At 53.6% G+C, this 24,977-nt stretch overlaps 11 protein-coding genes across 11 annotated transcripts; 4 read left to right on the top strand and 7 right to left on the bottom strand.

Annotated features, from left to right (window-relative positions):
- Positions 1-697: 697 nt before the first annotated feature.
- NUU61_004061 (uncharacterized protein) lies at positions 698-934 on the bottom strand (the record flags this gene model as incomplete). The annotated part of the gene is made up of 1 exon (XM_056654643.1): positions 698-934. One exon carries the CDS (start codon positions 932-934, stop codon positions 698-700), a length of 237 nt encoding a protein of 78 aa, XP_056512670.1.
- A 646-nt stretch (positions 935-1,580) lies between these two features.
- NUU61_004060 (integral membrane protein TmpA) lies at positions 1,581-3,071 on the bottom strand (the record flags this gene model as incomplete). Its single annotated transcript, XM_056654642.1, has 1 exon — positions 1,581-3,071. The coding sequence occupies one exon, from the start codon at positions 3,069-3,071 to the stop codon at positions 1,581-1,583; it is 1,491 nt and encodes a 496-aa protein (XP_056512669.1).
- Positions 3,072-5,065: 1,994 nt separating this feature from the next.
- Positions 5,066-7,030, top strand: afeA (adenylate-forming enzyme AfeA; the record flags this gene model as incomplete). Its single annotated transcript, XM_056654641.1, has 3 exons — positions 5,066-5,308; positions 5,391-6,523; positions 6,610-7,030. The coding sequence occupies 3 exons, from the start codon at positions 5,066-5,068 to the stop codon at positions 7,028-7,030; spliced, it is 1,797 nt and encodes a 598-aa protein (XP_056512668.1).
- Positions 7,031-9,380: 2,350 nt separating this feature from the next.
- On the top strand, positions 9,381-11,410 carry NUU61_004058 (uncharacterized protein; the record flags this gene model as incomplete). Its single annotated transcript, XM_056654640.1, has 2 exons — positions 9,381-10,957; positions 11,266-11,410. The coding sequence occupies 2 exons, from the start codon at positions 9,381-9,383 to the stop codon at positions 11,408-11,410; spliced, it is 1,722 nt and encodes a 573-aa protein (XP_056512667.1).
- Positions 11,411-11,603: 193 nt separating this feature from the next.
- Positions 11,604-12,651, top strand: NUU61_004057 (uncharacterized protein; the record flags this gene model as incomplete). Its single annotated transcript, XM_056654639.1, has 2 exons — positions 11,604-12,364; positions 12,429-12,651. 2 exons carry the CDS (start codon positions 11,604-11,606, stop codon positions 12,649-12,651), a joined length of 984 nt encoding a protein of 327 aa, XP_056512666.1.
- A 470-nt stretch (positions 12,652-13,121) lies between these two features.
- Positions 13,122-14,033, bottom strand: NUU61_004056 (uncharacterized protein; the record flags this gene model as incomplete). Its single annotated transcript, XM_056654638.1, has 1 exon — positions 13,122-14,033. The coding sequence occupies one exon, from the start codon at positions 14,031-14,033 to the stop codon at positions 13,122-13,124; it is 912 nt and encodes a 303-aa protein (XP_056512665.1).
- A 430-nt stretch (positions 14,034-14,463) lies between these two features.
- NUU61_004055 (ferritin-like domain-containing protein) lies at positions 14,464-15,976 on the bottom strand (the record flags this gene model as incomplete). The annotated part of the gene is made up of 2 exons (XM_056654637.1): positions 14,464-15,558; positions 15,623-15,976. The coding sequence occupies 2 exons, from the start codon at positions 15,974-15,976 to the stop codon at positions 14,464-14,466; spliced, it is 1,449 nt and encodes a 482-aa protein (XP_056512664.1).
- A 1,605-nt stretch (positions 15,977-17,581) lies between these two features.
- NUU61_004054 (SDR family NAD(P)-dependent oxidoreductase) lies at positions 17,582-18,573 on the top strand (the record flags this gene model as incomplete). Its single annotated transcript, XM_056654636.1, has 2 exons — positions 17,582-17,654; positions 17,732-18,573. 2 exons carry the CDS (start codon positions 17,582-17,584, stop codon positions 18,571-18,573), a joined length of 915 nt encoding a protein of 304 aa, XP_056512663.1.
- Positions 18,574-18,839: 266 nt separating this feature from the next.
- NUU61_004053 (isopenicillin N synthase family dioxygenase) lies at positions 18,840-19,967 on the bottom strand (the record flags this gene model as incomplete). The annotated part of the gene is made up of 2 exons (XM_056654635.1): positions 18,840-19,835; positions 19,893-19,967. 2 exons carry the CDS (start codon positions 19,965-19,967, stop codon positions 18,840-18,842), a joined length of 1,071 nt encoding a protein of 356 aa, XP_056512662.1.
- A 267-nt stretch (positions 19,968-20,234) lies between these two features.
- On the bottom strand, positions 20,235-21,349 carry NUU61_004052 (uncharacterized protein; the record flags this gene model as incomplete). The annotated part of the gene is made up of 2 exons (XM_056654634.1): positions 20,235-20,648; positions 20,723-21,349. 2 exons carry the CDS (start codon positions 21,347-21,349, stop codon positions 20,235-20,237), a joined length of 1,041 nt encoding a protein of 346 aa, XP_056512661.1.
- Positions 21,350-22,066: 717 nt separating this feature from the next.
- NUU61_004051 (uncharacterized protein) lies at positions 22,067-24,092 on the bottom strand (the record flags this gene model as incomplete). The annotated part of the gene is made up of 7 exons (XM_056654633.1): positions 22,067-22,307; positions 22,382-22,474; positions 22,542-22,750; positions 22,824-22,973; positions 23,036-23,397; positions 23,485-23,942; positions 24,010-24,092. 7 exons carry the CDS (start codon positions 24,090-24,092, stop codon positions 22,067-22,069), a joined length of 1,596 nt encoding a protein of 531 aa, XP_056512660.1.
- Positions 24,093-24,977: the final 885 nt, after the last annotated feature.

Here is a 24,977-nt window from a genome sequence, read left to right as displayed (position 1 = left end):
AGTGACTTGGAGGACGTATACAGTTCCTGTCCGGTGGTTCGAGTGTAATTGCAGGCCATCTAGCTGGTCCCCGGAGGACCATTATACTTCCCACTGTCCCTTGTCGAGCTCGTGTTGGTGGGCATCACTCGCTGGGCCTTCCCATTGCCCGCACCATAAGATACCCCGTGCCTGTGGAGAGACCCATAATATCATCGACGGTGATTTATCGGAAATTTCCATCGCAGGTAGCAAGGACTGAAAAAAAAAGGAGATACAACGTCATCGATGGGCAATTGTCGAAGAGAATTTAAAGTCGGTGGATCCCCCCAGACGCGATGGGTCTCGGTGAGACAGTTTCGTGGGGAGACAATTATGAGTAAAGACTATCATTAATAACAAAAAGATATAAAACAGCTCTCTCACATCTATTCGTACCATTTGTAACAATCATCTGATCCCATTTATATTGAAAAATATAGTGAACATGCTAGATTTTCATAAACGGTAAGGCATCAGGAGAACAGACATCGACTCGCATGCGACGAGGCTATAGCCGAGTGCTTCTATCTTCGATTTGTGAGAATCTCCTAAGGTTCGTGAGGCCAGAGCAGGTTCGATGAGTCATTTCAACACCACCCAGCTAGAGGCAGTAAGGTGCCACTCATTCGAGACTAGTGCAATGAACTGTCAATCGCGATCTGCGTTGCTTCTCACTTCACTTGAGCAAGGACTCGAGCATCTGGGCCGGATCGATATGTTCACACCAGACACAGGAATAGATACCGTGGCAGCCCAGCAGCAAATCCGCCGCATTAGTGGGCCCATCTGCAAAGGTGACCGCCACTCCATTGGCGTCGTGGATGGCCATGAGCTGGTTGACTCCAAAAACCAAAACCCCAGCGTCGCGGGCGGCGCAAAACAGCCCCATCAAGTCTGACCACTGAGCCCGCATTTACCCAAACCCGCCGCTCTGATAATGGGACTCAGCCAGTCAGGTCTCGCGAGCCCACCATGCTGCCATGCGGGGAGTTGTCATCTATGGAAGCCTGCCCGGGGCATGTCCTTGCGGGATGGTTCCTCTGCGGGCTCTAGCCGCAATAGGCAAGTGCCTCCGAGGAGTCACCTGATCTGGGGTAACCCGGGTGAAAGACATTCGGTCGCAACCGATTCTCCCTCATTCCACTGCTTACACGTAGAAGAAGAATAAAATAGCATCGCAAAAGAGTGAATATGTAGGATTTTGACTTGAATCTTTTCCAAGTGTTTCTGGATCAGCATGGTATGCGTAATCTAAGTAGATGGCAGCAACTATATATGTTTCTACCATCTACTCGATTTACATCCCACAAACTGGTTGACAAGCAGCGCGACTCAGACCTCAAGTCTGTCAAAATTCCAAATCACTCGAACAGTGCTAATTAATTTATGTGCAAACAAAACATCCCAGATATTGCGAGACTCGAGATCGCACGACGTTAGGCAGAAAAAGAAAAGAAACAGAAAAAAGAAGCAAATCCCAACGCCGCCATGAAATATGTAACGCAAAAATGTGCACCGAAGAAGAAAAATCCAACCAGATCCAATCAAATGCAATCAAATCACGAATCAAAAATGGGACCAAATGCCGGGGTGCCTCGTGTCTCGAGCTCATACACGATGTGCTGCGTTAACGTCGGGTTACTGATGACACACACCGCTTCCGCCTCGAACTCCTGCACCTGGCGAAGCACCAAAGGCACCATGTCCGCACGCCCAGACCGATCGGTGTCGATAATTTCAGGGTCTGAATCCAGCCGACGCACCAGATCGGTCACCCCTTGTCCGTACGTCTTGAGAGGGGCCCGGGTTTGCCAGATCACTCGCAGTGCCGGTCGGTTCTCATCGGCCAGGAAGGAGAGACAGGGCCCAATGCCGGAGCCGGTGGTCACCACCACCACCCGCCGAAACATGCGCATCGCATATCCGAAGCCTCGGACAAGAACCCCGCGTTTCCAGAGATGGGTGGGTGGCTCCCGGATGCAATGCGTGGTCCAGTCGCCCGCTTTGGAGACCAGAGAGGAAAAGCTCGCCACCCCATGCGGACCGGTCGGGGTGGGGTCGGGGAAAGTGGCAAATCCATGCCAGTCACGCAAAGGGTGCCGTGCCAGCTGGATACCCTTGCCAAACGCGGTCGAGGTATGGTCGAAGTGCAATCTCACCGCGTGCGTCGACAGGGGTTCGGCCCGGACCGCAACCTTGCGGAGAAGCAACCATGGGTGGATGATGGCGATCACTGTCACCACCAAAAACCAGAACGCCGGCAGCTTGACCAGGAATAAACCGAGGGGCTGCTGTTCAGCTTGACTGACCTCGTGCGCAAATACCATCAGCAGGGCAACAAACAGGGCCACCACAAGCCACCCGCAGAAACGGTGGGTGAGTTCGAAATAGTCGTGCCGCTTCATCCGGAACGTGGGATGTGCGACCACCATGATCGCCAGCAGCAGGGCCAAGATGATGTACGCCAAGGCAACCGGTGCAGCTGAAATCGTCGATGCGTCCGGAGACGGTGCCCAGTACTCTCGGGACATCAGACCGATGAATCCAATATACCAGACCACGGCGGCGACTCCACAGCCACTGTGTACGCCGCCATAGTGGTAGACTTTGGCAGCGATCCGCCGCACAGCTAGTGGTGCTGACCGGGGGATTGTGCACACAGCTGCAAAGATGGTGTTGACGATCAGCGGCTGGCGAGCCAGTCCACATGCCAGAAGGTTGGCCGCTGTGGCATTGACCAGCGCAATCAGTTTGCGCTCCGAGGTCATCACAGCCACAAAGATGCCGACGTTGGCTAAAAACACCAGCGTGAAGAGACGTCGGTAGAGAGTGAAGACGGCGTACCGGAGAGCCGCAAACGCCTTGGGTTTCCGTTGTGGTGTTTGAGCCTCGAGATCGACTGACCTCATCTCCGTGGAATGGTACTTCTCGACTTTCTCGACCTTCCCGCCATCGGTGAGGGTAAACTCACTCGATGTGGGAGACGTCGAGGCCACCTTAGCCATTGGAGGCTTGGTGACAGTTACAAGGGTTTCCCCCGAGACCGACATGGTGCTTCAGAGACTGTCGAGGGCAATTCAAAAGAGGACTGAAAAGAAGATTGAACGGGGGATCTACTGAGAGAAAAGAGGAAGACAAAGTTGCTAATTCGACCAGGCGATGCCTTCGCATTTGAAGACCCCCGGTCCCCTCGGCTCTACGGGGTTCCTTCCTTCACAGGGCCGCCGCTGCTCTCTCCGGCATTCCATCTTAGGAAGGCACGCGCTCTCGCCTTGCGCTGGATTGATTTCATTTCTTTTTTTTTATGGGCCCGTTGCAATGGGATGATTATTGCTCGTTTGTTTTTCCCTTCTGACTCGCACTGAATGACACTATCACATTGGGTCTAGATCCCTGGCAGACTTGAGAGACGAAGGTTCCAAGGTTGATGAGCTCGCTGATCCCCTAGGGCTGTTTTGATATACACCCTTACTTCGGCTTCCAACTGGTGAGGGGAACTCGGGATGGAGTCCCGGAGACTCGAGTGTCTCAGATAGCGTTGGAAGTGGGAACACCACAACAGAGTTGGGATCGGCCGGAAAAAGAAAAACAAGGTCAATGAGGTTTTGAGAAATGTAACCTCAATTGCGAGATTTATCGCGATTGACAGACGACGAGCACCAATCAAAGGCACCAACGGGTATCAAAAGCACATCTCGGCCACTTTCACGAGCAACGTATACGTCGTCACTCAAAGATCGGCTTGACCGGCTTCTTTTGACCCTCACGTTGCAGCTGGTCGGAGAAGTTCGGCCAGGACCTCATGATGTCCACTATCTATCAATGTGATTCCAATAACCGGACGATCGGAGCAAAGGGATGACGATGGCGTTTCAATATCACCCCTCGCCCATCACCTTTCCATCTGGTAATTCACGCCCATTACTGGTGGGAGTCCCTAGATCTGGCGGCTCCGCACTCATGCCGATCATCCCTGCTATTTGGAGGGGTGTTTCTTTTCTTTTTCCTTCTATCGCATGCTGCACAGCCGATCATTACATGCAGGTCACACTCTCCCCCTCGAGCAGATTATTTTACCCAAGTCCATGGATTTGATATGCACAAGTGGACCCGGACCAACAACCTGGACCTGCTTCAATGCACGGGACTGCAGAGCCGGTTTCGTGAGTGGATCCCAGATCTGAAGACTTCGGGGATGTGGGATGTGGGTTTGTCAGATGGAAGGGATCAATGGAAATCGAATATCCCCCACCTGCCGGCAATAGAGGGGCTGGGAACTCATGCGATCGACCATGGAAACGAGCTCATATCCCTTGAGGAGTGGAGCCCGGGGGGGACGACATCATCGGTCAGGGCCGGGCTGAAAAAAACTTCATCGGGTTTTGACTCTCTGATTTTCACCATTTCAGCTGATCTTCTCAATCTCTAGCTCGGGCGAGCATGGATTCGCCACAATCGCCACAATAATGGGGTAGTTTAGGTTATGGAGACCGATAACCCGGTCGATCGGTTGATCTGAACGGCCCATCTCAAGTGATCCGAGCTCGTGGCTCATAGGGAAGGGGTGCGCCACTAATGAACGGTGGAGCCACTAAGTGTCGATCACATCACCAGTCGACATGACACATACACTATCGCTGGAGCCTTAACTTTTCTTTTTTTTTTTGCGTTTCTTTTCTTTTCTTTTGCTTTTCCCTTTTTTGCTTTTCTTGCCCTGTGGAGATCATCGTGATTGCATCCCTCGAGACATCGTGCACCTAGCTTCGGGACGCGATTTACCGAGATTAGTAGATTCCATATGCAGGGAAGAGAAAAAAAATTGAAAAGAAAAAAATGAAGAGAAATCCACTAGTCTATACAACTCGAAGATCCCTGGGTCGAATGGTATATAAACCCCTCGTCGTCAGGGCCATTTTCCATCTCGACCAGCTCACTATCCTTGCTCTCTCAGGGTCTTCTCCAAACAGAGAACTCGAACTGCTTTGTGCTTCCATTGCTCCTTCATCAAATATTATCCACAAGCATGGGATCGTGGAATCCTTCCATGGTGCCGACGGGCACCACAGACCCGTTGCTTCATGAAGACATTTATACCGACCTCCTCACTTTCACCTTCTGTGGCCCAACGTCTTACAACCAGAACCAGCCGTTGTTCATTGACGCCGAGGATCCCTCGCGGTCTTTCACCGCGGCCCAGTTCCGACAGCTGGTTCGGACTCTGATCGCCGGTTTCAAGGCGCAGAATGTGCAGCCGGGCGATTGTGTGTTGCTGCACCTAGGAAATAGCGTAAGTGGCACGGGGATCAGAGATCGGGCTGGTCGAGATGATTTCGGAGCAAAAATGCTGACTCGGACTGGGGAAACCCTAGATCTTGTATCCCGCGCTCTTCTTTGGGATTATCGGCGCCGGCGGCGTGTACATGGGCTCCAACCCTCGCAGCCAGCCCCAGGAACTGGACCACATCGTGGGTCTGGCTGAGCCCAAGCTCATCCTCACCACCAAAGAGGCGCTGCCCACAGTGCTGGAGGTGGCCGCGGGGCGCGGGCTGAGCTCGGACCAGGTGTGCCTGGTCGATGAGCGGGCTGTCGACCACTGCGCGCAGCTCTTCCTGTGGTACGAACTAGGGTTCCCGGCCCCGGCCCCGGGCCAGTTCTTCTCGCGGACCGGCGCGGACGCGCACGCCTTCAATCTGGCGCACCTGCTCTGCCATGGCGAACGTGACTGGCGCATGTTGACGGACAAGGCCACGGTGCAATCCACGCCGGCGGCCATGTTCTCGACCAGCGGCACCGGCGGCCTGCCCAAGGCCGGGGTCCTGTCGCACCATGCGCTCGTGTCGCATCACCGCTCCATCCAATATGACACGCCGTTCCCCGTCAGCCGGCTGATGTCGCTGCCCATGTTCCATCTCTTCGGCGCGCTGTGGACCCACCTGTTCCCCGTCCGCTACGGCCACCCGCTCTTTGTCCTGCCGCGCTTTGAGATCTCCCAGTTCTTTGCCACCGTCCAGCGCTTCCAGATCTCCGAGACGTACCTGGTCCCGGCTATTGTCCATGCCATCAACCGCTCTCCGCTGCCGGTCTCTGAGTATCTGGCGTCGCTGCGCTATGTCGGCGTGGCGGGTGCTCCCATCGACGGGCCGTCCATGCAGGAGTTTGGCAACCTGCTTCACCCGTTCGCCTTTGCCCACCAGCTGTGGGGTATGACCGAGGTCGGTGTCATCTTCCAGAACCGCTACGGTCAGCACGGTGACCCTGGCAGCATTGGATCTGTTCTGTCCGGGTATGAGGTGCGGCTGGTCGACCACGACGGCAACATTGTGCACGAGGACAACTGTGCAGGCGAGCTCTATGTCCGAGGCGCTGGTCTGCTTCTGGAGTACAAGGGCCGCACGGATGCCAAGGACCAGCAGGGCTGGTTCCGTACCGGAGATGTGGTATACAAGCAACAGGGTCAATACTTTATTGTGGGACGAACCAAAGAGCTTATTAAAGTGCGAGGGTAAGTGATTGATTCCTTTTCTCTTTTCTTCTCGAGCCTGGACTTTGACCCTGGCGAGGTTCTTTTGGCTAACGGATGGCACACAGATGGCAAGTGGCCCCAGCAGAACTCGAAGCCGTACTCCTCCAGCACCCGGGGGTGTGCGATGCCGCCGTCACGGGAGTCGATCTGAAAGACGGGGCTGGCGAGGTACCGCGCGCCTTTGTGGTCCGCACGCGCGAGCCAGTCGTCAGTCGGCTTACAGTTGAAGAAGTCTATCGGTTCTCGCGCGAGCGGTTGGCCAGCTACAAAGCGCTCGACGGCGGTGTGGTCTTCGTGGAGGAGATCCCCCGCACGGCCAGTGGCAAGATTCAGCGATTTAAGCTCTCGCAGATGAACTCGTACCGCGAGATGGTGGCATCGCTGTTGTCTCGGTTCGAGGGCGACGAGGCTGCCCCCACGTTGGCTCCGAATCCCGAGATTTCATCGGTCGGCATTATTATGCCCGAGGGTCGTGTCACCGGGTAAAGAGGTCCCCATCAGCCCGGATTTATGACGCGAGGCTGTGCTTGTGGAGTCGAATGAAGGTTGCCAAGTCTTTCTTTCTTTGTTCTTTCTATTATTCTTTCTATTTTCTATTTTCTATTTTCTATGCTCTTCTGGTTTCTTCTTGTCTTTTTGTTTTATGGATATGATCTACCTGTGCAGTATACATACTTTTTACTCTCTGGAATATGACCGCACTTGAAACAACACTCGCTATCCATCGGCTGTGATTAGCCGCCAGAGCAGGGCAGGCATATAGCATGAATCATTGGGGGGCGGGTAAGAGTAGAACCAAATGCCGCCAGATGCTTGGTCTAATTTTATGACCTGAATTTTGCTAGTTTTATTTATTTACATTATTATATTACATATATATACATATAATCAGGTGTCATCGGAACAATGACTCCAATTGAATCTTGCCGAAGCCGAAGGCCTTTGTATGGAAGAAAAGAAAAGAAAAAAGAAACAATACAATCCAGGGGCAGGGGCCCTCCCGCATCGAGTCAAGCAATTCTCCACATCTACACTCTTTTTGACCTGCCTATTCGGGTATGTCGATGGGATCGACTCATGTTTTTTCCTTTGTGTGGTTATGGTGTTGTACAGACACTCAAGGACCTTGATGGATTCTCAATCAAATTGCCCTACACATTTCTGGTCTAATATGTGCAATGACCCTGTTGACAGTAAACCTTGATATACAATCCAAGTGAATGATGGTGGGTTGGTAGAACAAAATGTTCGATCCTGCAGCCAAGAATTAAAGTCCGGGCGCTGTCTACCACGAGGCTGTATACCACGAGGCTGTCTGCCAACTGTGTATGTGTACCTGATCTATGTTTTAAGTGTACAGATATCTAACAAAAGTTTACTGTAGCTAGCTGCTGTTGAATTTATTTTTGTTCTTCCCCTTCGAGTCAATACCCATTAAATCCATTTTGTATGGAAAGCAATCTGACTCGAAGAAGAAGACTCGACTGGCTCCTTTTATGTATGATGCGCCTCCTGGGGCACAGTCTCGGTTGATCTTCCGTCGCAGATAAACCTTCTTTACAATGGAAAATAAATACTCACAGGCGAGAAAATGATGCTCATTTGGCTACAGACCATGGCCCAGCTCTTTTTATTTAATTACGTAGATAACTACGTATGGGTCCGCTGTGTAAAGTATATGGACGTCTCTTTATCGAGTTGCGCCCCCAACTGCAATTGAGCCTTGAGAGTCTTGTACCAGCAAAGTGAGGCTCTTCTTGTGATATCGCCGTGGCTGTCCAATGATACATTGGCGTGGTGAAAGTATGGATAGATAATAACGAGGTGTAAGCTGGGAGACGTCCCTGTTTATAGTTCTACTATGTCTCATGTTTTCTTTTCTTTCTTTCCCTTTACATGTTCCTACTGTATGCATGTTTACGTATTTTTCGTTTACACGCCCGTGGTTCTCTCTACAGGATCGACACCCTTGCTTGGCCATCAAAGGTTATTACTCCAGTGGGCTTATAGCGAGACCTTTCCAGTGGTCAGTGGTGGAGTATTTAATTTTTACCTGCGTATGTACAGCATGTTTATCGCAATGGAGTGATTCGCTTTCTTCGAGTCGTCGTCCCAGCCGAAATACCAATTCCTGAATCGTGAGGGTGTACACCGACGAATAAAACCCCAAAGGCTGACTCTTATGGATCCACCTTTTACAGGAACCGGGATGTGAGGTGTTTCCCCCTTACTATTTTTAATTATCAAAGCTCCGGAGGGTTGCAAGCATAGCCAGTGTCCCGCTCAGCCTTGTCTTCACTGCATTCATGATACCACCCCCCAACCATGCATATTTATTTCTCCCCCTTCTATAATGTTATAGTTTGATGGAAATTGATGAGATTCTTCAGTGTGTCATGGATATAGGTACCTATCTACATTGACACGCAAAAGAAGAAGGCTTGACACAGACAAGGCTGTTAATACTGCAAGGCTCCCAAAAAATATCGTGCGTCTTGATTTAAAGGTCCATGGGCACCAGGCTGAATCCCCCAAGGCTGTCCCTGCCCACTTAGTTTATAACACCACGAAGACAAGCCAAGCAGTCTCTGGCGTATCCTCATTTGCCGTTAACTCGATCTCCTTGGGCGCGCATCCACCGTTGCGATACTAAAAATGTAAATCCTGGTCCATAGCGAGTCATTTTACTAGATGGGTGAAGGTTTATTCTTATTTTCTTCCCCTATATCTGCTTTCCCCCTTCTTTTGCTCCTTTCTTGTTTATTCTCTCCGGCCGTGTAGTCCTTTTCATCAACCTCTTGTTGGAGCCCTCTTGCGTTGCCATCTCCATCTCGCCATGGCGGTGACTCGACGCGGGAACCCTAGGGGCCTGCTGGTCCTATGTCTCCTAGCTGTTGAGGCATTGGCCCAGAACACACCCTTCCTGACCACCGCTGGAAGGTTCACATCCGTGATCACGAGTACGAGCACACCGCTGGGTCCAACGCCCTCGAATTCAGTCCCGCATCCAAGTCCCAGCGGTCCTCCCACATCCAGTGACCCGCAGGCAAGTTCGACGCCGCTGGCGCCTTCTGGCGGTGGTCTTTCTAGCCGGTCTCCTAATGCTCCGGGCACTAGTACTGGTCCCAACGGGGTCCCTGGTCGTCCTGGAGCCACCAGCAAGCCATTCAACCATAATGGCTTCAGTGCCTCTCGCTCGGGGGCTCTGCCTAGGCTCCCCAAGTCCTCCGGCCGGGGACCAGCGGCTGCTTCACGTTCTCCGCCTCACACAACTCCTGCTTCGGGGCAGACATTGAGCCCGGTGATTCCTCCCGGTAGCCGGTCGTGGGTTCCCTCGCCAAAGGGTGCCTCGCAGAAATCAGCTCCGACGGACTCAGTTAAGGCTCCCCCGGGATCCGCAGACAGTTCTTCGACCAGTCACAAGCCTGGCAAGCCCGGTGGCTCCTTGCATTCAACTTCGCGTGGGCCGTTGCCGGCGGGAGCCCAGAACTCGGGCCATGCATCTTCGAAGGACAGTGGCCCCAAGGGTCCGGGAGCTTCTGGTGCAGTAGGTGGGGGTGCTGTCTCCCGTGGAGGATCGTCGGGAGGCAAGAGTGGCAGCGCTTCGGGATCTTCTTCACCGACAGGCGGAAAGGCTGCCGGCGCGCCTGTCCCGATCTCGAAGTCGACCACCATCTATTCCACTTTTGGGTCATCCACCAAGGCCATTCCCACCGTCATCGTGCACACCGTCCAGCCAACTGAAAGCACCGCCACTTCTTATGAAGCCGTTGGGGACTCAACCCGGGCCGTGCCTATGGTGGTCACCAAGACGCCAACTGCCGGTGCAGGACTTGGCAGCCTGTCTTCCATCACCAGCAATCCTGCTGCACGGTACTCCGAAAATGCTAAGACTATCTCGCAGCTTGAAGACTACCACAAGTCGGCGGAAGGAATCGATAAGCTGTGGTCAAAAGCCGTGGAAGATGACTCGGAAGACAGCTGGAACAAAGTGAAGGACTCGCTTCATGCCCTTCATCTCAGTGATGATGACGATGGCGGAGATGGTGATGGAGGAGGTGGAGGTGGACTCTTCGGCGGCCTCGGCGGCCTCCTCGGCGGCGCTGTCGGCGGCGCTCTCGGCAGTTCTAGCAAAGTCGGCGATATAATGAAGAAGGCCAGCAAGCCTCTGCAAGATATCAGCAGCAAAGCTAGCAACATGGCGAACCAAATCTCCAGTGCAATGTCCAAGGGCGGATCTGCGGCGCTTGATCAGCTCAAAAATATACCAAAACCGAATTTCAAGGCCGACTTGCCCACCCTTGAGTCAACCGCCAGCAATGCGAAGAACGAAAACGAGAAGGAAAAGAACAACGACAGCGACAATGACTCGGATTCTGACTCGGACTCGGACTCTTCGACAGATTCAGACTCGTCGACTTCTTCCGACTCGACGTCGTCGTCGTCGTCTTCCTCGTCGTCTTCCAAATCCTCATCTTCATCCTCATCTTCATCCTCATCCTCATCTTCATCCAAATCCTCATCTTCATCCAAATCTTCTTCCTCTTCCTCTTCACCCAAATCCAGTCGGTCGAGCACAACCACCCCCCATTCGGCATGCAGCATGCGCCGAAAGTCCTCTTCCTTGTCTCAACCCACTCCAATTATGGCATCGACAACGTCTACTCCCCACTCGAGCAAATCCAACTCACGGAAACTGACAAGCCATGGGTCGTGTAAAGCCCACTTTACCACGAGGCCCAACTTGAGTTCGCTCCCCCCGTTGTCTTCCACGCCCTTGGCCTCTTCCAGAACCAGGTCACCAACCAGCCATGGAGCATGTACTCGGAGACCCAACTTATCTACTTCGCTTCCTTCGGTGTCTAGATTCACACCTCTTTCCCGGTCCGCGACCAGCCATGGAGCATGCACCCGGAGACCTAACTTATCCACTTCGCTTCCCTCGGTGTCTAGATCCACACCCCTTTCCCGGTCCGCGACCAGCCATGGTGCATGTAGTGCTCGCTTTAGCACGAGGCCCAAACTGTCTTCTATGACCACACAGAAGCCTTCGACGACAATGCCGGCATTGATGCGCTCACTGAGCTCAAGCCCCGTATGTCTCGAGCCAGGAGGTCCCCATGATGACCACAGCAAGTGTAAATGTGCGTTGACGTCGACGGGCAACTTTGGAACCGAGTCTACCGAAATCTTTACCAGCAACGTTCCCAAGAAGAGTGGTGGTCCTTGCTGGCGCAGTGACCCCTGGTACACCAAACCTCCGACCCCGACCACCTACACGCCTCCGCCTACACATACCCCCGTGCTTACTGCAACGGTGGTGAAGGGCTATTCTGAAACCGACGAGGTCGATGTGTACCCTGCTATGACCACTACATGGGCGACCGACCCGGTTGGCAACCAGCACTCGGGGCTTGCGCCGAGTGGTGAGCCTCAAACGTTGCAAATCCCTATGCCGGATTTCAGGAAGGACGACGACGGCGATATCGAACCCGATCCCAAGGGCTCGTCAATGTGTAAGACTGCCATCGATGAAGACCAATGCATTAAGGCCGCGGAGAATTTGCCCGAATGGCAGTTAGGTTACCTGGAGTCGCCCGGGGACCCGAACAGCAATTGGCTCAATGCATCTGTTCCATTCAATCAGGAGGTGCACTCCGTCCATCATCTTGACAATGCCGATGGCAACGTTATCGATCTCGTGAGCCTCATTCCAGCGGCTGCCCTCGTTTTGGATGGCGCACCCCGCTGCCAGCTCACGTTCTGGTGCGACAACGATGACTACAGCAAAAGTCTCACGAAGCCACAGATCATTCAGGCGTAAGTGACATTCCTTCTCCTCTCTCTCTCTCTCTTATTCTAGCCTCTCCTAACAGTTTCATAGAGTCAAGAATATGTACGATGCCAAAAACGGCATCAGTAAGTGTGGTGCGATACCGTTCGACAACAACTGCATTGTCAAGACCGACTACTGTTATGATGGCTGCAAACGACCACTGCCAGACATTTATTGGGATATCACCAGTCCCCAAGTCTGGAAAGACGGGACGCTCGACCTGGACCCCGTCAACAATTCTACTTGGCTGCCCGTTGTGCGACAGGGATGATGTTGCTGGAATTGATGACTTTCGAACCATGTACTTTACGGCCATAGAAATTTGCTTTGCCATTGCTTATAATGTATGTGCTTTTCTTTTCTTTCTTTGTTTCTTTATTGCCAGTACATAGAGCATAGAATCCCCCAAGGCACGCTTAATACTAGAAGTAGATATAGGGTTATTTTGATCTCCATAGATTCGCTTCCCGCTCTAACCAAGTCGTCAACTCAGTATACTCTCCGACAGTCTGGCACTCGGTGGTCGAGCCTGGCATTGGGGGCTTCATTTGCAGCTCCACCGCGTCACCGATATAGCCATACAAACGGCATCTGATCGAGATCCCTGATATTCAACCGAATAGGTATACTCAAGGAACTACCTACCAAAATGGGCGAAATAAAACAAGATAAAGAGTAAAAAGTAAGGACAAACTACACGATTTCGACTTCCAGAATGCATTCGGGGAAAACCCCTCGATTTCAACTCAAAAAATCCCATACTTCATCCACCAAACCCCCCAAACCAACGGCCCCAACGCACCCAGCACCGCCGCCCCAAACGACATCTCCAAAATACACCAGATCCACAGCGTGCCGACCGCCGGCGCCTTCTTCATGACCGCGTAGTACGGGTCGCCATTCGTGATGGTGATCAGCCGCGCCCCGAGCAAGGCCGCCACGGGCAAAAAAACGAGCGTGCGCAGCGTCGGCGGCCAGACGAGTTGGCGTAGCGCTGACTGCCCGGATGAGGAAGAGGCAGAGAAAACCGGGCGTGGTTGATCCTTTGAATTGCCGAGACTGCGCAGTCGCGCTGGGATCGGCAAGGACACGATGTGGCCGTGGACCAGGTGTACGAGGAAGGTTAGGAGGGGGGAGGGTGATGGTTAAGGAGTCTTTGAGGAGCTGGCGCGCGTCGGTTTTCTCGGCGTATTGGTGTGCGGCGAGGTAGGCCAGGGTGAGGTGGAGCGTGGTGAGCGGGATGGAGAGGAGGATTGTGTCGAGAAATGGGGGGAGAGGTTTGTCGTCGGTATGGTCGGCATTTGAGTTGTTGTCGGTGTTGTCGGTGTTGTTGTCGTCTGTTGTGTATGTGTTTTCATCGCCGTTGCTGCTCGTGCCGTCCACGTCCACTACGGCCCCCGACACGTCGACGGTCACGAACCGAGTACCCCTCGGTGCTGCTGACACTGCATCTTTGTCTGCTGCTGCTGCTGATGCGATCGAAGGGCCATTGTCTTGCCCGAGGAGCTCTTTCTGGCGGTCTGCGATGATATCATAAAGTGTTTTCGTGCTCGGGGTGTTGGTATCGCGGCGTGGAGGGTGCGAGAGTGGAATGTCGGCTTCGGCGGACGAGGCTGCAGCAGTACGGCGCTGCTTCCGATTCCGTGGTTCCATGGGCTGTGTTGGAGGTTGGAGAGTGGGGGTCGGAATTCGGGATGAACGCGTGGTTGAAAGGGAGATCGTCGGGATCTTCTCTACCGTTTTTTTGTTCTCCACCAACACACTCTCTCCGCTTCACATCACACCCCGGAAATATACCAGCATATGGCCATTCTATAATATTCAGCTTAATTCGTATATTACCTCTGGTTATCCAGCCAAAGTCTTCCCTTCCCCACACCCAGACTATTCCTTATTTGCAATTGCAGAGAGCGAGTAAAGGCATCAAGGTTTTTTATGAAGTTCCAACGGATCCATTAAAGATTCAAATAAACCACGCAGAACAGAGCAGAATTGCATCTCGACTACATGGAGCCCTGTGTTCTTTTCTAGCCATTCAACGAACCCATACCACTTCACCAAATGTCACTTGCCATGAAATGGATCAGCCGGCCTGGTACAACGCAGGGCCCGCCACCACGTGAGTATTGATCAGGCTGAGATTGAACGGGGTGAGAAACGGATCGTCATCGGTGATGGCAATAAACAGAGTCCCGTTGACCGCCGGGTCGCCCTGGAAGGTCTCCAGATCGGGTTGAGTGGTGAAGCCACTGGTTAAGTTTCCGTTGGTAGCATTGCCATTCGTGGTGTTGCCGGTGGTAGCGTTGCCATTGCCATTGACGCGCAGCGGCGTATAGGTCACGTTCAGCTGGGACACCCACACCACATACTTGGCGCCGCGGGCCTGCGTCGTCGTGATGTAGCTGTTGTTGGGGCCGACCGGCTTGCCCGGCGCCTCCCACTGCAGAGCCACTTGGCGGCCCGGGAAGGACAGCGGCGAAGGGCGGCGCGTCGCAACAGCGGGGCTGCACTGGGCGCCCGCAGCCGACGTCGCGTTGGCTCTCGAGGCGGCGACCCCAGAAACTCTAGGAATTCTGGCCGAGTTGACACCCGGCAGAGTCGTCTGGTTCAGGCCGGTAGCGTTGTTTCCGTTGCTGGCGCTGGACGGGCTGGGCTGGTTGAGGATCCGCAGCCCTGGGAAGTTCTGCCAGGCCAACCGGGTCTGGTTTTTAGGGCAGGAGCTGATAAGCGGTGCCAGTAGCGTCCACGCCCACGATTGCGGTATTCCAACCTCGAACCACTCGGTCATGGGGAAGAGGCCCTCGAACTGGCGGAAGATCAACTGCTGCCGAGATTCCGTCGTGAGGGTCTGCGTCAGCAGGATGGCTGCTTCGCGGGAGTCGAGGTGAGCCAGGAACCCGTTGGCGCCGGCCTCGCCGGCCCGCGTTACCTTTTGGGCGAAGTCGATAAACTCCTGCACGCTTGTATACGGGTAGACATAGCTGCACTGCTGCGGCGCACTGGATCCCAGGATGTTGCTGAGCATGGTTGCGTGCCCGACTTCCTGCTGAGCCATAAATGCAATTAACTCTCGGTCATCGGTAGTCAGTCCTGCAGCCATGAAATCGGCCTCGGAGAAACGCCTCAGTGCGTCCTGGAACAGATCGAGTTCAACCCATTCTTGATACAAAGCGAGAGCCTACCAATTCAATGTTAGCCTCGGGGGCGCAAAGCTGTGTTGTAGAAGCACAATCCACGCATACCAAAGATTCATAGTCAAAGTCGCTTTTCGCATTGTATACAGGAATCGTTCCGTTCGTCCCGACGCCTCCCGCAGGAACAAAAGGCGCCGGCTGGGCACTATGAAGCTTGCCATCACTAGGGTAGGACGTGGCCGCCGGGGCCACGCTTCCCGTAGGGATACCCGAGCCAACAGAAGAAGCAGTCAGCGCCCCGGTAGTGGTGGGTGTCCCAATAAACGACGTATGCGGCTGAGAAGTTGGGTGGCTTCGAGTAGGCGCCGCCGAAGTTGCACGGGCAAGGATTTCTGCAGGGACTGAAGAGGCCAGGGGCAAAGAGCCCAACACGCCCAGCACTAGCAGACTTTGCCAAGTCATAACCACGAATGATGCGCAAATTCTGTCTGGTTTAGTTTTAGAGATCCTTTTCCTGCGGAGAATGAAGGACTGATATTGAGGGCTGTGCAACAATCACAATCTCTCGGACCGGCGCGGACGCCATGGACAGTAGATATAGACTTCTGGCAAAGGGTATTCGTCAGTATCGCCCCCCAAAAACGCTGACGCAAGTGGCCATAAAACAGGTCCAGCCGACGCAACACATTCCTCTTTAAACAGTGAGGCCTAAACGCAGAAGGTTTGATTCATCCAAAGGGACATGACGCACTAAGACTGATGCGCGATTGAGAGAGAAACAGGGCACGCCGGATATTCAAGGAGCCAGTAAAGTTGTCCCAGGTTTTGGATGTGTCAGTGCCCCCAAAGGAGAAGTTGGACACGCCGTTGACCATTGAGGTCAGAGGCAGGTCATAAAAAGGGAACCATCACAACGATATAGGGCTGTGGACGGAATGCATTCCGAGAGGTCAATTGGGGACAGGTAACCCCTTTAAGTTTCTATGGCATGTTTCATCCAGCGACTGAGGAGGTGCTTGAAGATGTAGAGCCTTCGCACTATTGGTTGATTGGAAATCAAGGACTATGTTCGAGATGGCGAGAGGTGGAAAATGGTGCCGGCGAGGGGATCAACCGGGTATCTCGATGAAACTGGAGTCGTTGAGGGGCAAGGAACAGGACTGGGACATAGCTAACTGGCGCAAATCAAGCTCGTCGAGTCACTCTTCCCTGATGGGCCTTTCTGGAGGTGGAAAGCCTTTCGTGCTGGGTGAATATGCCGTCGACTGACCATCTGATCATACCATTTGCAGGTATGGGTTTGAACGCGCGATGGACCCAACTCTCTATTGTAAACCAAGTTCTTTAAACTCACTAATCACACTCAGCAGTTTGGATACCGGGAAACGTCGGTAGCAGATGACATGGACTTTGACTTGGTGTCCACGGTTGACCATCGAAAGAGGGACAGCCTCATGTCTTGATGTTGTGATGGAAATGATCTCCGGCCCGGAGATGCTGAAGAGCGTAGCGTCTCAGTAGACAGTGTGCCAGCTGCACATCCCACAAAAGAAACCACTTCCTCCGATAGATGACAGATGAATTCGCCAGCACGGTCCATCTCAGCCCTGTGCACGACCCGCCCACCAGGAGTCGGCTAGTCGGCGCGGATCTTGACCATGTGGAAACCCCTGAATGATAGCGCATGTCACTGTGTTGAGCTTGAGCAATTCTTCAACCACGATCGACTGGGGGTATTGTGGATGAGAAACCCAAGCGAGCCATCCCCTGATGGCTAGCACGTGAGGCCACCATGGCCACAAGTGAGACGAAATGACTCAACTATGTTGATGGATTTTGAAGATGCCATCCTTCAACATAGCTTGATCTCGAGGGCACCGGAGCCCCGCCGATCGGGGGATCTGCCGATCGCAAGTGGAGATGAATGACGCTATCCGCATTCCTCACGTCGCACGTTGCGGGGAAGAGAAAATCACTCCTCGCTGAACTGCCACATCGGAACATTCTTCGAATCAACTTCACTTTCATCACGCCACATATTGAAACCATCCCCCACATCCACTCGCCATGGCTAATCTCCAAGCATCGCGGCTTTTCTCGGTCCAGGACCGGGTGGTGGTCATCACCGGAGGCGGCAGTGGTAAGGGCCACATTAAACTCGACGCAGCAAAGAGTCCAAGAAAACTAACCAGATCTGCTCCTTGCCCCACAATCCAGGACTCGGTCGCATCATGGCCCGTGCCCTCGATGCCAACAACGTCTCCAAGGTCTTTGTCCTCGGCCGGCGCGAAGACGCACTCCGCGAGACGGGCGCCCAAGCCCCCAACAGCAGCGTGATCCCCGTGCAATGCGACATCACATCGAAAGAGTCTCTGGAGGCGGCATACAAGACCGTGGCATCGCAGACAAGCCACGTCGACCTCCTCATCGCCAACAGTGGGATCATGGGCCCGTTGATGCGCCACCCCCCACCCGCCGCCGACGGCACACTGCCATCGCTGAGCGCCGTGCGCGACGAGCTATTCTCCGTGCCGATGGAGGAGTTCTCCAATGTGCTGAACGTCAACGTCACGGGCTCGTACTACACCGTGCTGGCGTTCCTGCCCCTGCTCGAGGCGGCCAACAAGCGCCGCAACGCGCCGCAGGCAGGGGTGCTGTCGGAGCCCACCGCCCAGGTTATCATTACTAGCTCGATTGCTGGTTTTATTCGCAAGGTCCCGTTTAGCTATGCGTACAATGCGTCCAAGTCGGCGACAACCCATCTCGTCAAGATGCTGGCTACCAATTTCGCGGCCTATGATATCCGCTTCAATGGCATCTCCCCCGGTCTATACTACTCCGATATGGCGGACCATATTTTCTCTGGGGCGGGCATCAAGGACGCTGGTATCTCTGATGGCTCGTTTCCCCGTGATATGATTCCTGCTACCAGGGGTGGCAGCGAGGAGGATCTTGCGGGCTTGATTTTGTGGCTGGCCAGTGCTTCGGGAGGGTATGTCAATGGCAATATCTTGGTGACTGATGGAGGTCGACTTTCTGTTGTGCCCGCTGTCTACTGAGGGATACATGGATAGTTGTTCATGGGGGTGTCATTCATAATGCCACCCACAGCCTGCATCCCCCTCGTTGCCGCTTATGACGATATAGACGTAGATATATAACTTGAATTGCAGATATCAGGAGTCGTGGATCATTTCTCTTCATGCATGAGTGATTTAAAACAATATGGAACCAATTGGACAGGGCGTGCAAGGGGTATCAATAAGAAGAGAAGGGGGGGGGGGGGGAACAACATGGCTCAAGTCTCGCACTAGGGCATCCCCACTCAAATGGTCGCCCCCAGTCTCTGAGTCAAATACTCTCCAGTGGTGATAGCTTCATATTTCTTCGCGATCTGTATATCATCCCCATAAGTCCCGGGCAACGCCTCAATGACTTGGTTCATGTTGGGGTTGCAAAAGTACGCAATGCTGTATCGAGCCGGGTAGGAGTCTGAAGCCTCGTTCGCGACATCCTCCCCCGCCGGTCTGGGCGGCTCGATCACCCGGTGGCGAGTACTCTTGATGGTATCGTTAGACCATCTCGCGAGCAAGTCCCCGGCGTTCACCACGATAGTATCGGCGAGGGGCAACACATGCACAAAAGTGCCCTTGGGGCTACGCACTTGAAGGCCGCCATGTCGGCCCTGGAAAAGTAGGGTGATAGACCCATAATCGGTGTGCTCGCCAGCCCGGATCTGGGCGGATGTATCGCGGAAGACATCCTTGCGCACAGGGGGATAATGCAGCAAGCGAAGAGTATTATCGCCATCGCCGACCAGTGCATCAAAATAATGCTCGGGCAGATTCATTCCCAAAGCAATAGCGCGCATGATCTGCACATGGAGCAGCTTGCAGCTATCAAAAAACGCCTGCATGGTTTCTTTGAAGTTCTTCCCCTCATCGTCGAGATGGTCCGGCCAGCGATTGGGCAGTCCGTTGACACCCTCGCGGCCGATCTCCATCGTCTCTTTGAGGTCCGGGTTCGATGCCCGGAGGGACTCGATGGATGTTGGCTCGTCGACGCGAGCCAGCTTCTCCCGGCCGACAGCAACGTATCCACGGTTCGCCTGTGGGGTCGTCCAGCCCAGCGCGTCTTTTTGGCTCTGTGGCCGACCGAAGAACCGCGTCGATGAGGTAAAGACCCGGGAGACGACGGAGGGTGGGATGCCGTGGGCTTTGAGGTAGAAGAATCCAGAGGTTTGAAATGCATTGATGATGGCGAGGGCCACGGCATGCTTGTCGGATGGGGTGCCTTCAAAGAAAGGTGCAAAGTCGATGAGCTAGAAACGGAGTTGATTGAGCTTGGTATCCGAAAGTATGTCATCGGTGCCACTTACAGGGATCACCAAGTCGTCCTTCGCCACGACTGCCGATGCTGGATGGATTTCCTGGGGTGAAAGCTGCGAGGCCATGCTGCCCCGCCTGTAGGATGAGTCTGGTGCCTGTGAATAGAAAAAGAGAGAAAGAAGAACAGTCTTCTCTTGAATCCAAAGGGAACTTCGGGAAGAAGGGGGCGAGTTGAGAGGAGAAGCTCGTTATCTTGCTCTTATCTGGACTGGAGGGTGATGACTGGTCTCTCGGTGCTTCTCTTGTTGATTGTCTCTTTTTCTCTTCTTTCCTCTCGGATCCCTATCCCTCGTTGTTTGCATCTATCTGGTTTGGTTTCTCTATCAAATGTCCTAGAAACTCGGCGGGCTCTCTTCATAGAAGGGTGACAGCACCGCCAAACGACTAGTATGCTGAAATTCGAAGCGTTGCCCCAGGCATTCCACGCCAAAGCGCACAATCAGACTGTTTTTCTGGGAAACATTAAAAGTGTATAGATCATACGGGATATCCTCTGTGTTCAACTCGAGAATATCAGCGATATCAACGGTCCCTGATCCCCGCAGCGCAATCTCCAGCGACTTTTTACTATCCAACGTCGATACAAAGGAGTGGCTCGCAGCCCGGCGCAGGGTTCGCACCGCCGTGCTGTGCTCCAACTCCACGGTAATCGATCGAAGAAACACCGTTGGAATCTCGGAGGCAGTCGATTTCTCGGAGATATAGATGAGCCCCAGCTCAATCAGCGGCGTGGCGCCCTGAAGCACCTGTGAGCCGATCTTCGTTTCAATTTTAAATTGAGCGCGGGAGGGATGCCATCGGGACCAAAGGCCCTGTGCACCTTGTCTCTGAAAGTGAGAGGACACTTCTCGGGTTCTTCACGCTGCACCAGCGGGCTCCGAAGTGAGAAATGCTCCGTCTTGACAACGGGCGCAACGCCGGGGTCCGCATCCCATCGATAGGTGTCGAACGGCAACAACACCGAGTCTCTTTGCTGCTCGCGGACCGAGGTCATCCACTTCGCCTCTAGGCGATACTCAACCAAAGCCGAGCAAACAGTGTCCCCATCGTACGAGAAAGAGCGCGGAAGACTACGCGACGCATGAACTGCGCTCCATTGTTTCGGGTGTCCCGATTCCACAGACGCACTGGTCCAAGCATGCCACGACTGGCCGCGATGCGGCTGGTACGGAAACGCAAACACAAACGGCCAGCCGCCCAGCGGCATCGCAAAGCAGGGCCACGCACCCACGTAGAGGGTCCGCGTGGACCGGAACAAAAACGCCGTGCTGGTGCCGTAGTCGCCGGGGCCGACGCTCCACGCGTTTAATTCGACCATGGATCTCCCGCTGAAAATGATACTCAGCGTGCCGCATTCGCCATCCATCGAGGGGTCCAGCTCGACTTCGCCCTTAACGAGTGCGCCCGGCAGGTACCCCCGGCTGGGGCTGTCGAGGTGGATCTGCATGTTTGTTTGTTGCGCTCCCCTCCGCCAAGCCAAGCCGTTTGAGAGAGTAGGTGGTCTATGTGTTGTGACCGTTCCCGGCACCATGTGGGCCAAATCCTGCGGAAGATCGTGGATGGGGGGTGGGCGTATATATAACTTCTCATTCTTCGTGCTGTGATGTCACGGGGATTGTGCGTTCAACCCCCCTGTAATTGGCCGGGTTCGTTTCCTGCTGCACCCTCGGCTGTGATGCGCCCTGTCGATCTCATTTCCGCGGACTATCTACACGAGACTTGGTGGCATGTCTGCTAGAGATCCAGCATGATAGGGCTACTTGGCGCATTTGTCAATAGTCGAGGTAAATCGGAGTATACTAATGGCACATTCGAGAAGAGCTGAGACATGTAGTCAAAGACTTAGTGCCTTGGCTTGATGTGCCCAAGGTGCCCCTTAAAAGAAAGAAGAATACTTCAAAGCACCGACCGTGGTCGAGCCAAAATCCAGCAAGCTAGATCACAAATACAGCCAAAGAGGCGGAAAGAACAGAAGAGAATAAAAAAAAAGTACATGTGCAAATCACAACATAGATTCAACATTGCCTTGGGCCTAACATATATAAGAAGGCCCTCATATAGCGTGGACATGTCGCCGTAAAACAGTCATTCCTGTGAGTCTGTCTGGGGGGCAAGACCGACCTAATCCCCCTCCTTGATATTGATCCCAAGGAGAGCGGATTTCTCAAGAACTGTCCGAGTGCTCTATTTTGGCATCTTCACGGACGCTCATGCGCCGCTCGATGTCTTCAATGTAGTCCTGGCGAAGCTGGCCATGTCTGTCATAGCGGTGCGGCTCAGTGAGAGAGATGGACACGATGTCGAAGACGCTCGAGGACTTCTTGAAGAGGTCATCCATTTCTTCCAGGGAGCGGTACCGCGTCTCCGGGTAGAAGAAGTACACGACGGGGAAGATGAAGGCGTTGCTGGCGGAGGTTAGCTTGTTGGTTCTTCTTGAACGAGAATTACTCCGGAAGGAGATAGGGCTATTGGCACATACATAACAGCGAAGATGATATACGTCTTGTATCCGATACTGTCGAATGCGACTGGCGTGATCATCACGACCATGAAATTGAAGATCCAGTTCCCACTATGAGAATGTATCAGTATGGGAATATTCACAATAATATACAAATGGAGGGGGGATTGGTGCATACCTGGTCGCCAGTGCGTTCGTAGGGGCTCGAATACGCAGCGGCACGATCTCGGCGGGATACAACCATGTCATTCCCAGCCAGCCCAGAGCAAAGAAGGTATTGAACACAAAAAGGAACACGGCTTGAGCAGGCCCGGCCTTCTTGTTGCCGGTGTCCAGCACATGCAATGAGACGGCAAGGGCAACCATTGAGAGCGACATACCCGCCGCCTAGACAATTCAAATCCCTGGTCAGCCATATACTTTTTTAATAGTAATAGAAAATGCTGGATCAGCCACTTACCCCGACAAGCATCAGCTTGCGTCGGCCAACCAGTTCAATGATGAAAATGGGGACCAAAGACGCCAAGAAGTACTCCGTTCCATTACAGGCAGCCAGTAGCTTCGGATAGTTGTTGTCCTCAAGATTGATTTTCTCGAACAGAATCGGGGCCTGGGAGAGATCATTAGAGTCACGACAGGGAAATGGGTGCAATGGACAGCAAAAAGACATACGTAGTATGTGATCAGGTTGATACCGGAGATCTGCTGGAACATCTGGCAGACATACGCGAGCACCACTCGGTGGAACTCGCGATATTCGGACATCTGGAAGAGACTAGCATAGGAGCCCTTGGACATCTCCTGGACGGTCAACCGGACCGATTCGAATTCGTTCGCGATGAACGGATCGTCGTGGTCCTTGTCGTTCAGCGCTACTAAAACTTCGAGCGCCTCTTCCTCCCGGCCCTGCATCACCAGCCAACGCGGAGACTCGGGAAGATTGAGAATGGTGCCAAAAATAATCAAGGCGAAGACGATCTGGAAGGCCAGCGGGAAACGCCACGAGACTTCATCTTCGCCAATCCATGCCATGCCTATCGAGCACAGAGTTAGCTTCACTGCTTTATTCCCACTGCTTCTGTTTCCCTCATGTCTGTAAGATAATAAAAGGGGTTATTCACCATAGTTGAGCCAGTAACTGATCGTAATACCCGCTGTAATCAGCATGCCTTCAATCATGACCAGCTTGCCACGGGCGTGAGCCTGCGCGGTCTCGGATTGCCAAGTCGGCACAGTACTAGTGTTCATGCCGTTGCCCCATCCTGTAACGATTCGTCCAACAATGAACTGCGGGAGGTCGTACGAGGTGCATTGCAGCAGAGCACCAACCGTCATGATAACCGAGCCGATGAAGATGGTCATGCGACGACCCAGAGGGTTGCCGACGAAGATGGTGAAAACGGCGCCGAGGAAGCATCCCAGATTATAAGCCGCCACAGCAATTCCTTGGTTTGAAGACCGTTGAGATTTCAACGCATCGCCGATGCCGGGTTCTTCGGGGTTGATGTCCGGGAAGTACTTGGTGAACGAGGGCAGATCCAACAAACCACCGGTCACACCTTGGTCGTAGCCAAAAAGCCTAGATGTTGTTTTTGTGGTTAGCAGGCGATCCTCTAACAAGAAAAGCCATCAGAGTCTCGACGTACAAGAAATCAAGACCAGCAATCCAACTGATAGCAAAGTTGAGGGCACTGCCTCGCAGGCCAAAATATTTAGGTATGCCCAGCATGGTGATGTGGACCGATATGCGACAAGACGAGCCAAGGACAAGTAGGAGAGCGATAAGCAAAGCAGGCTGGGTGGAGGGAGAGGGCTCGCTTTTGAAGTACGGCGATATCTCCACCCCGGGCCTCGTGGCATGGACTGGCCTGAGATTCGGAGTTGCTATATCGAGTTTAGACGAACGAACTGATGCTGCTCGGCACGATCAAGACACCCTTGGCCATGGGGGCCGTACTCCCAGACCTGGGTTTCTTCTTTTTTGCCTGCATCTTTTGATCCCCCCCTTGGTGGAATGATTCTTGGCTTTCTAGAAAACAGCCCACGTTGGCTGGGTCCTGACTTGTTCTCTGCCACATACGTCAAGCCAGGACATTTCAGCGTCTGTGAATGGGGTGGGTGGCTGATGGAAAAGGGACTCGGAGTCCCGAGCGTGCCAAGGCAGTTTAGCCCACGGCGGAAAATACCATTGGCGAGCCAGTGTTACGGACTGCACGGCCACGGCCGGGGTCGGGGAATGAGAGTCGCGGCATATTTCATGGCATTCGGCGGTGATTGGGTGAGGACACTGTCTTGGCCGAGAAGGATCGGAGGATGGAGAGTCCCCGGGGGGAAACCAACGGGAATCTCCTCTGGGGACGCTCGGCCCGACCTCAGCGTGGCCCCCGGATTGCTATAAAAATATCTTTGTTTTTTTTTTCACTCATCGTGGTGTCTTGGTGTCTCCATTATCTCCACCCAAATATCCCAGATATCCCATATTTCCCTGCCAGATGTTGCCCCGATGCTTGGCCCTCCGCAATCCTCCCCCAGATACGCTCAGATGTCCCTTGGCAGACGCTGCCTTGGCGCGTCTTTCTTGGCCGCCCAAACCCGGCCAGGAAGTCCCGAACGG

This window comes from Penicillium alfredii, assembly GCF_028826965.1.
Source record: "Penicillium alfredii strain IBT 34128 chromosome Unknown utg000005l_segment0_segment0, whole genome shotgun sequence".
In the NCBI taxonomy this organism is placed as follows: domain Eukaryota; kingdom Fungi; phylum Ascomycota; class Eurotiomycetes; order Eurotiales; family Aspergillaceae; genus Penicillium; species Penicillium alfredii.
The sequence above is the reverse complement of the archived record's forward strand: the minus strand, read 5'-3'. Positions and strand labels throughout refer to the sequence as shown.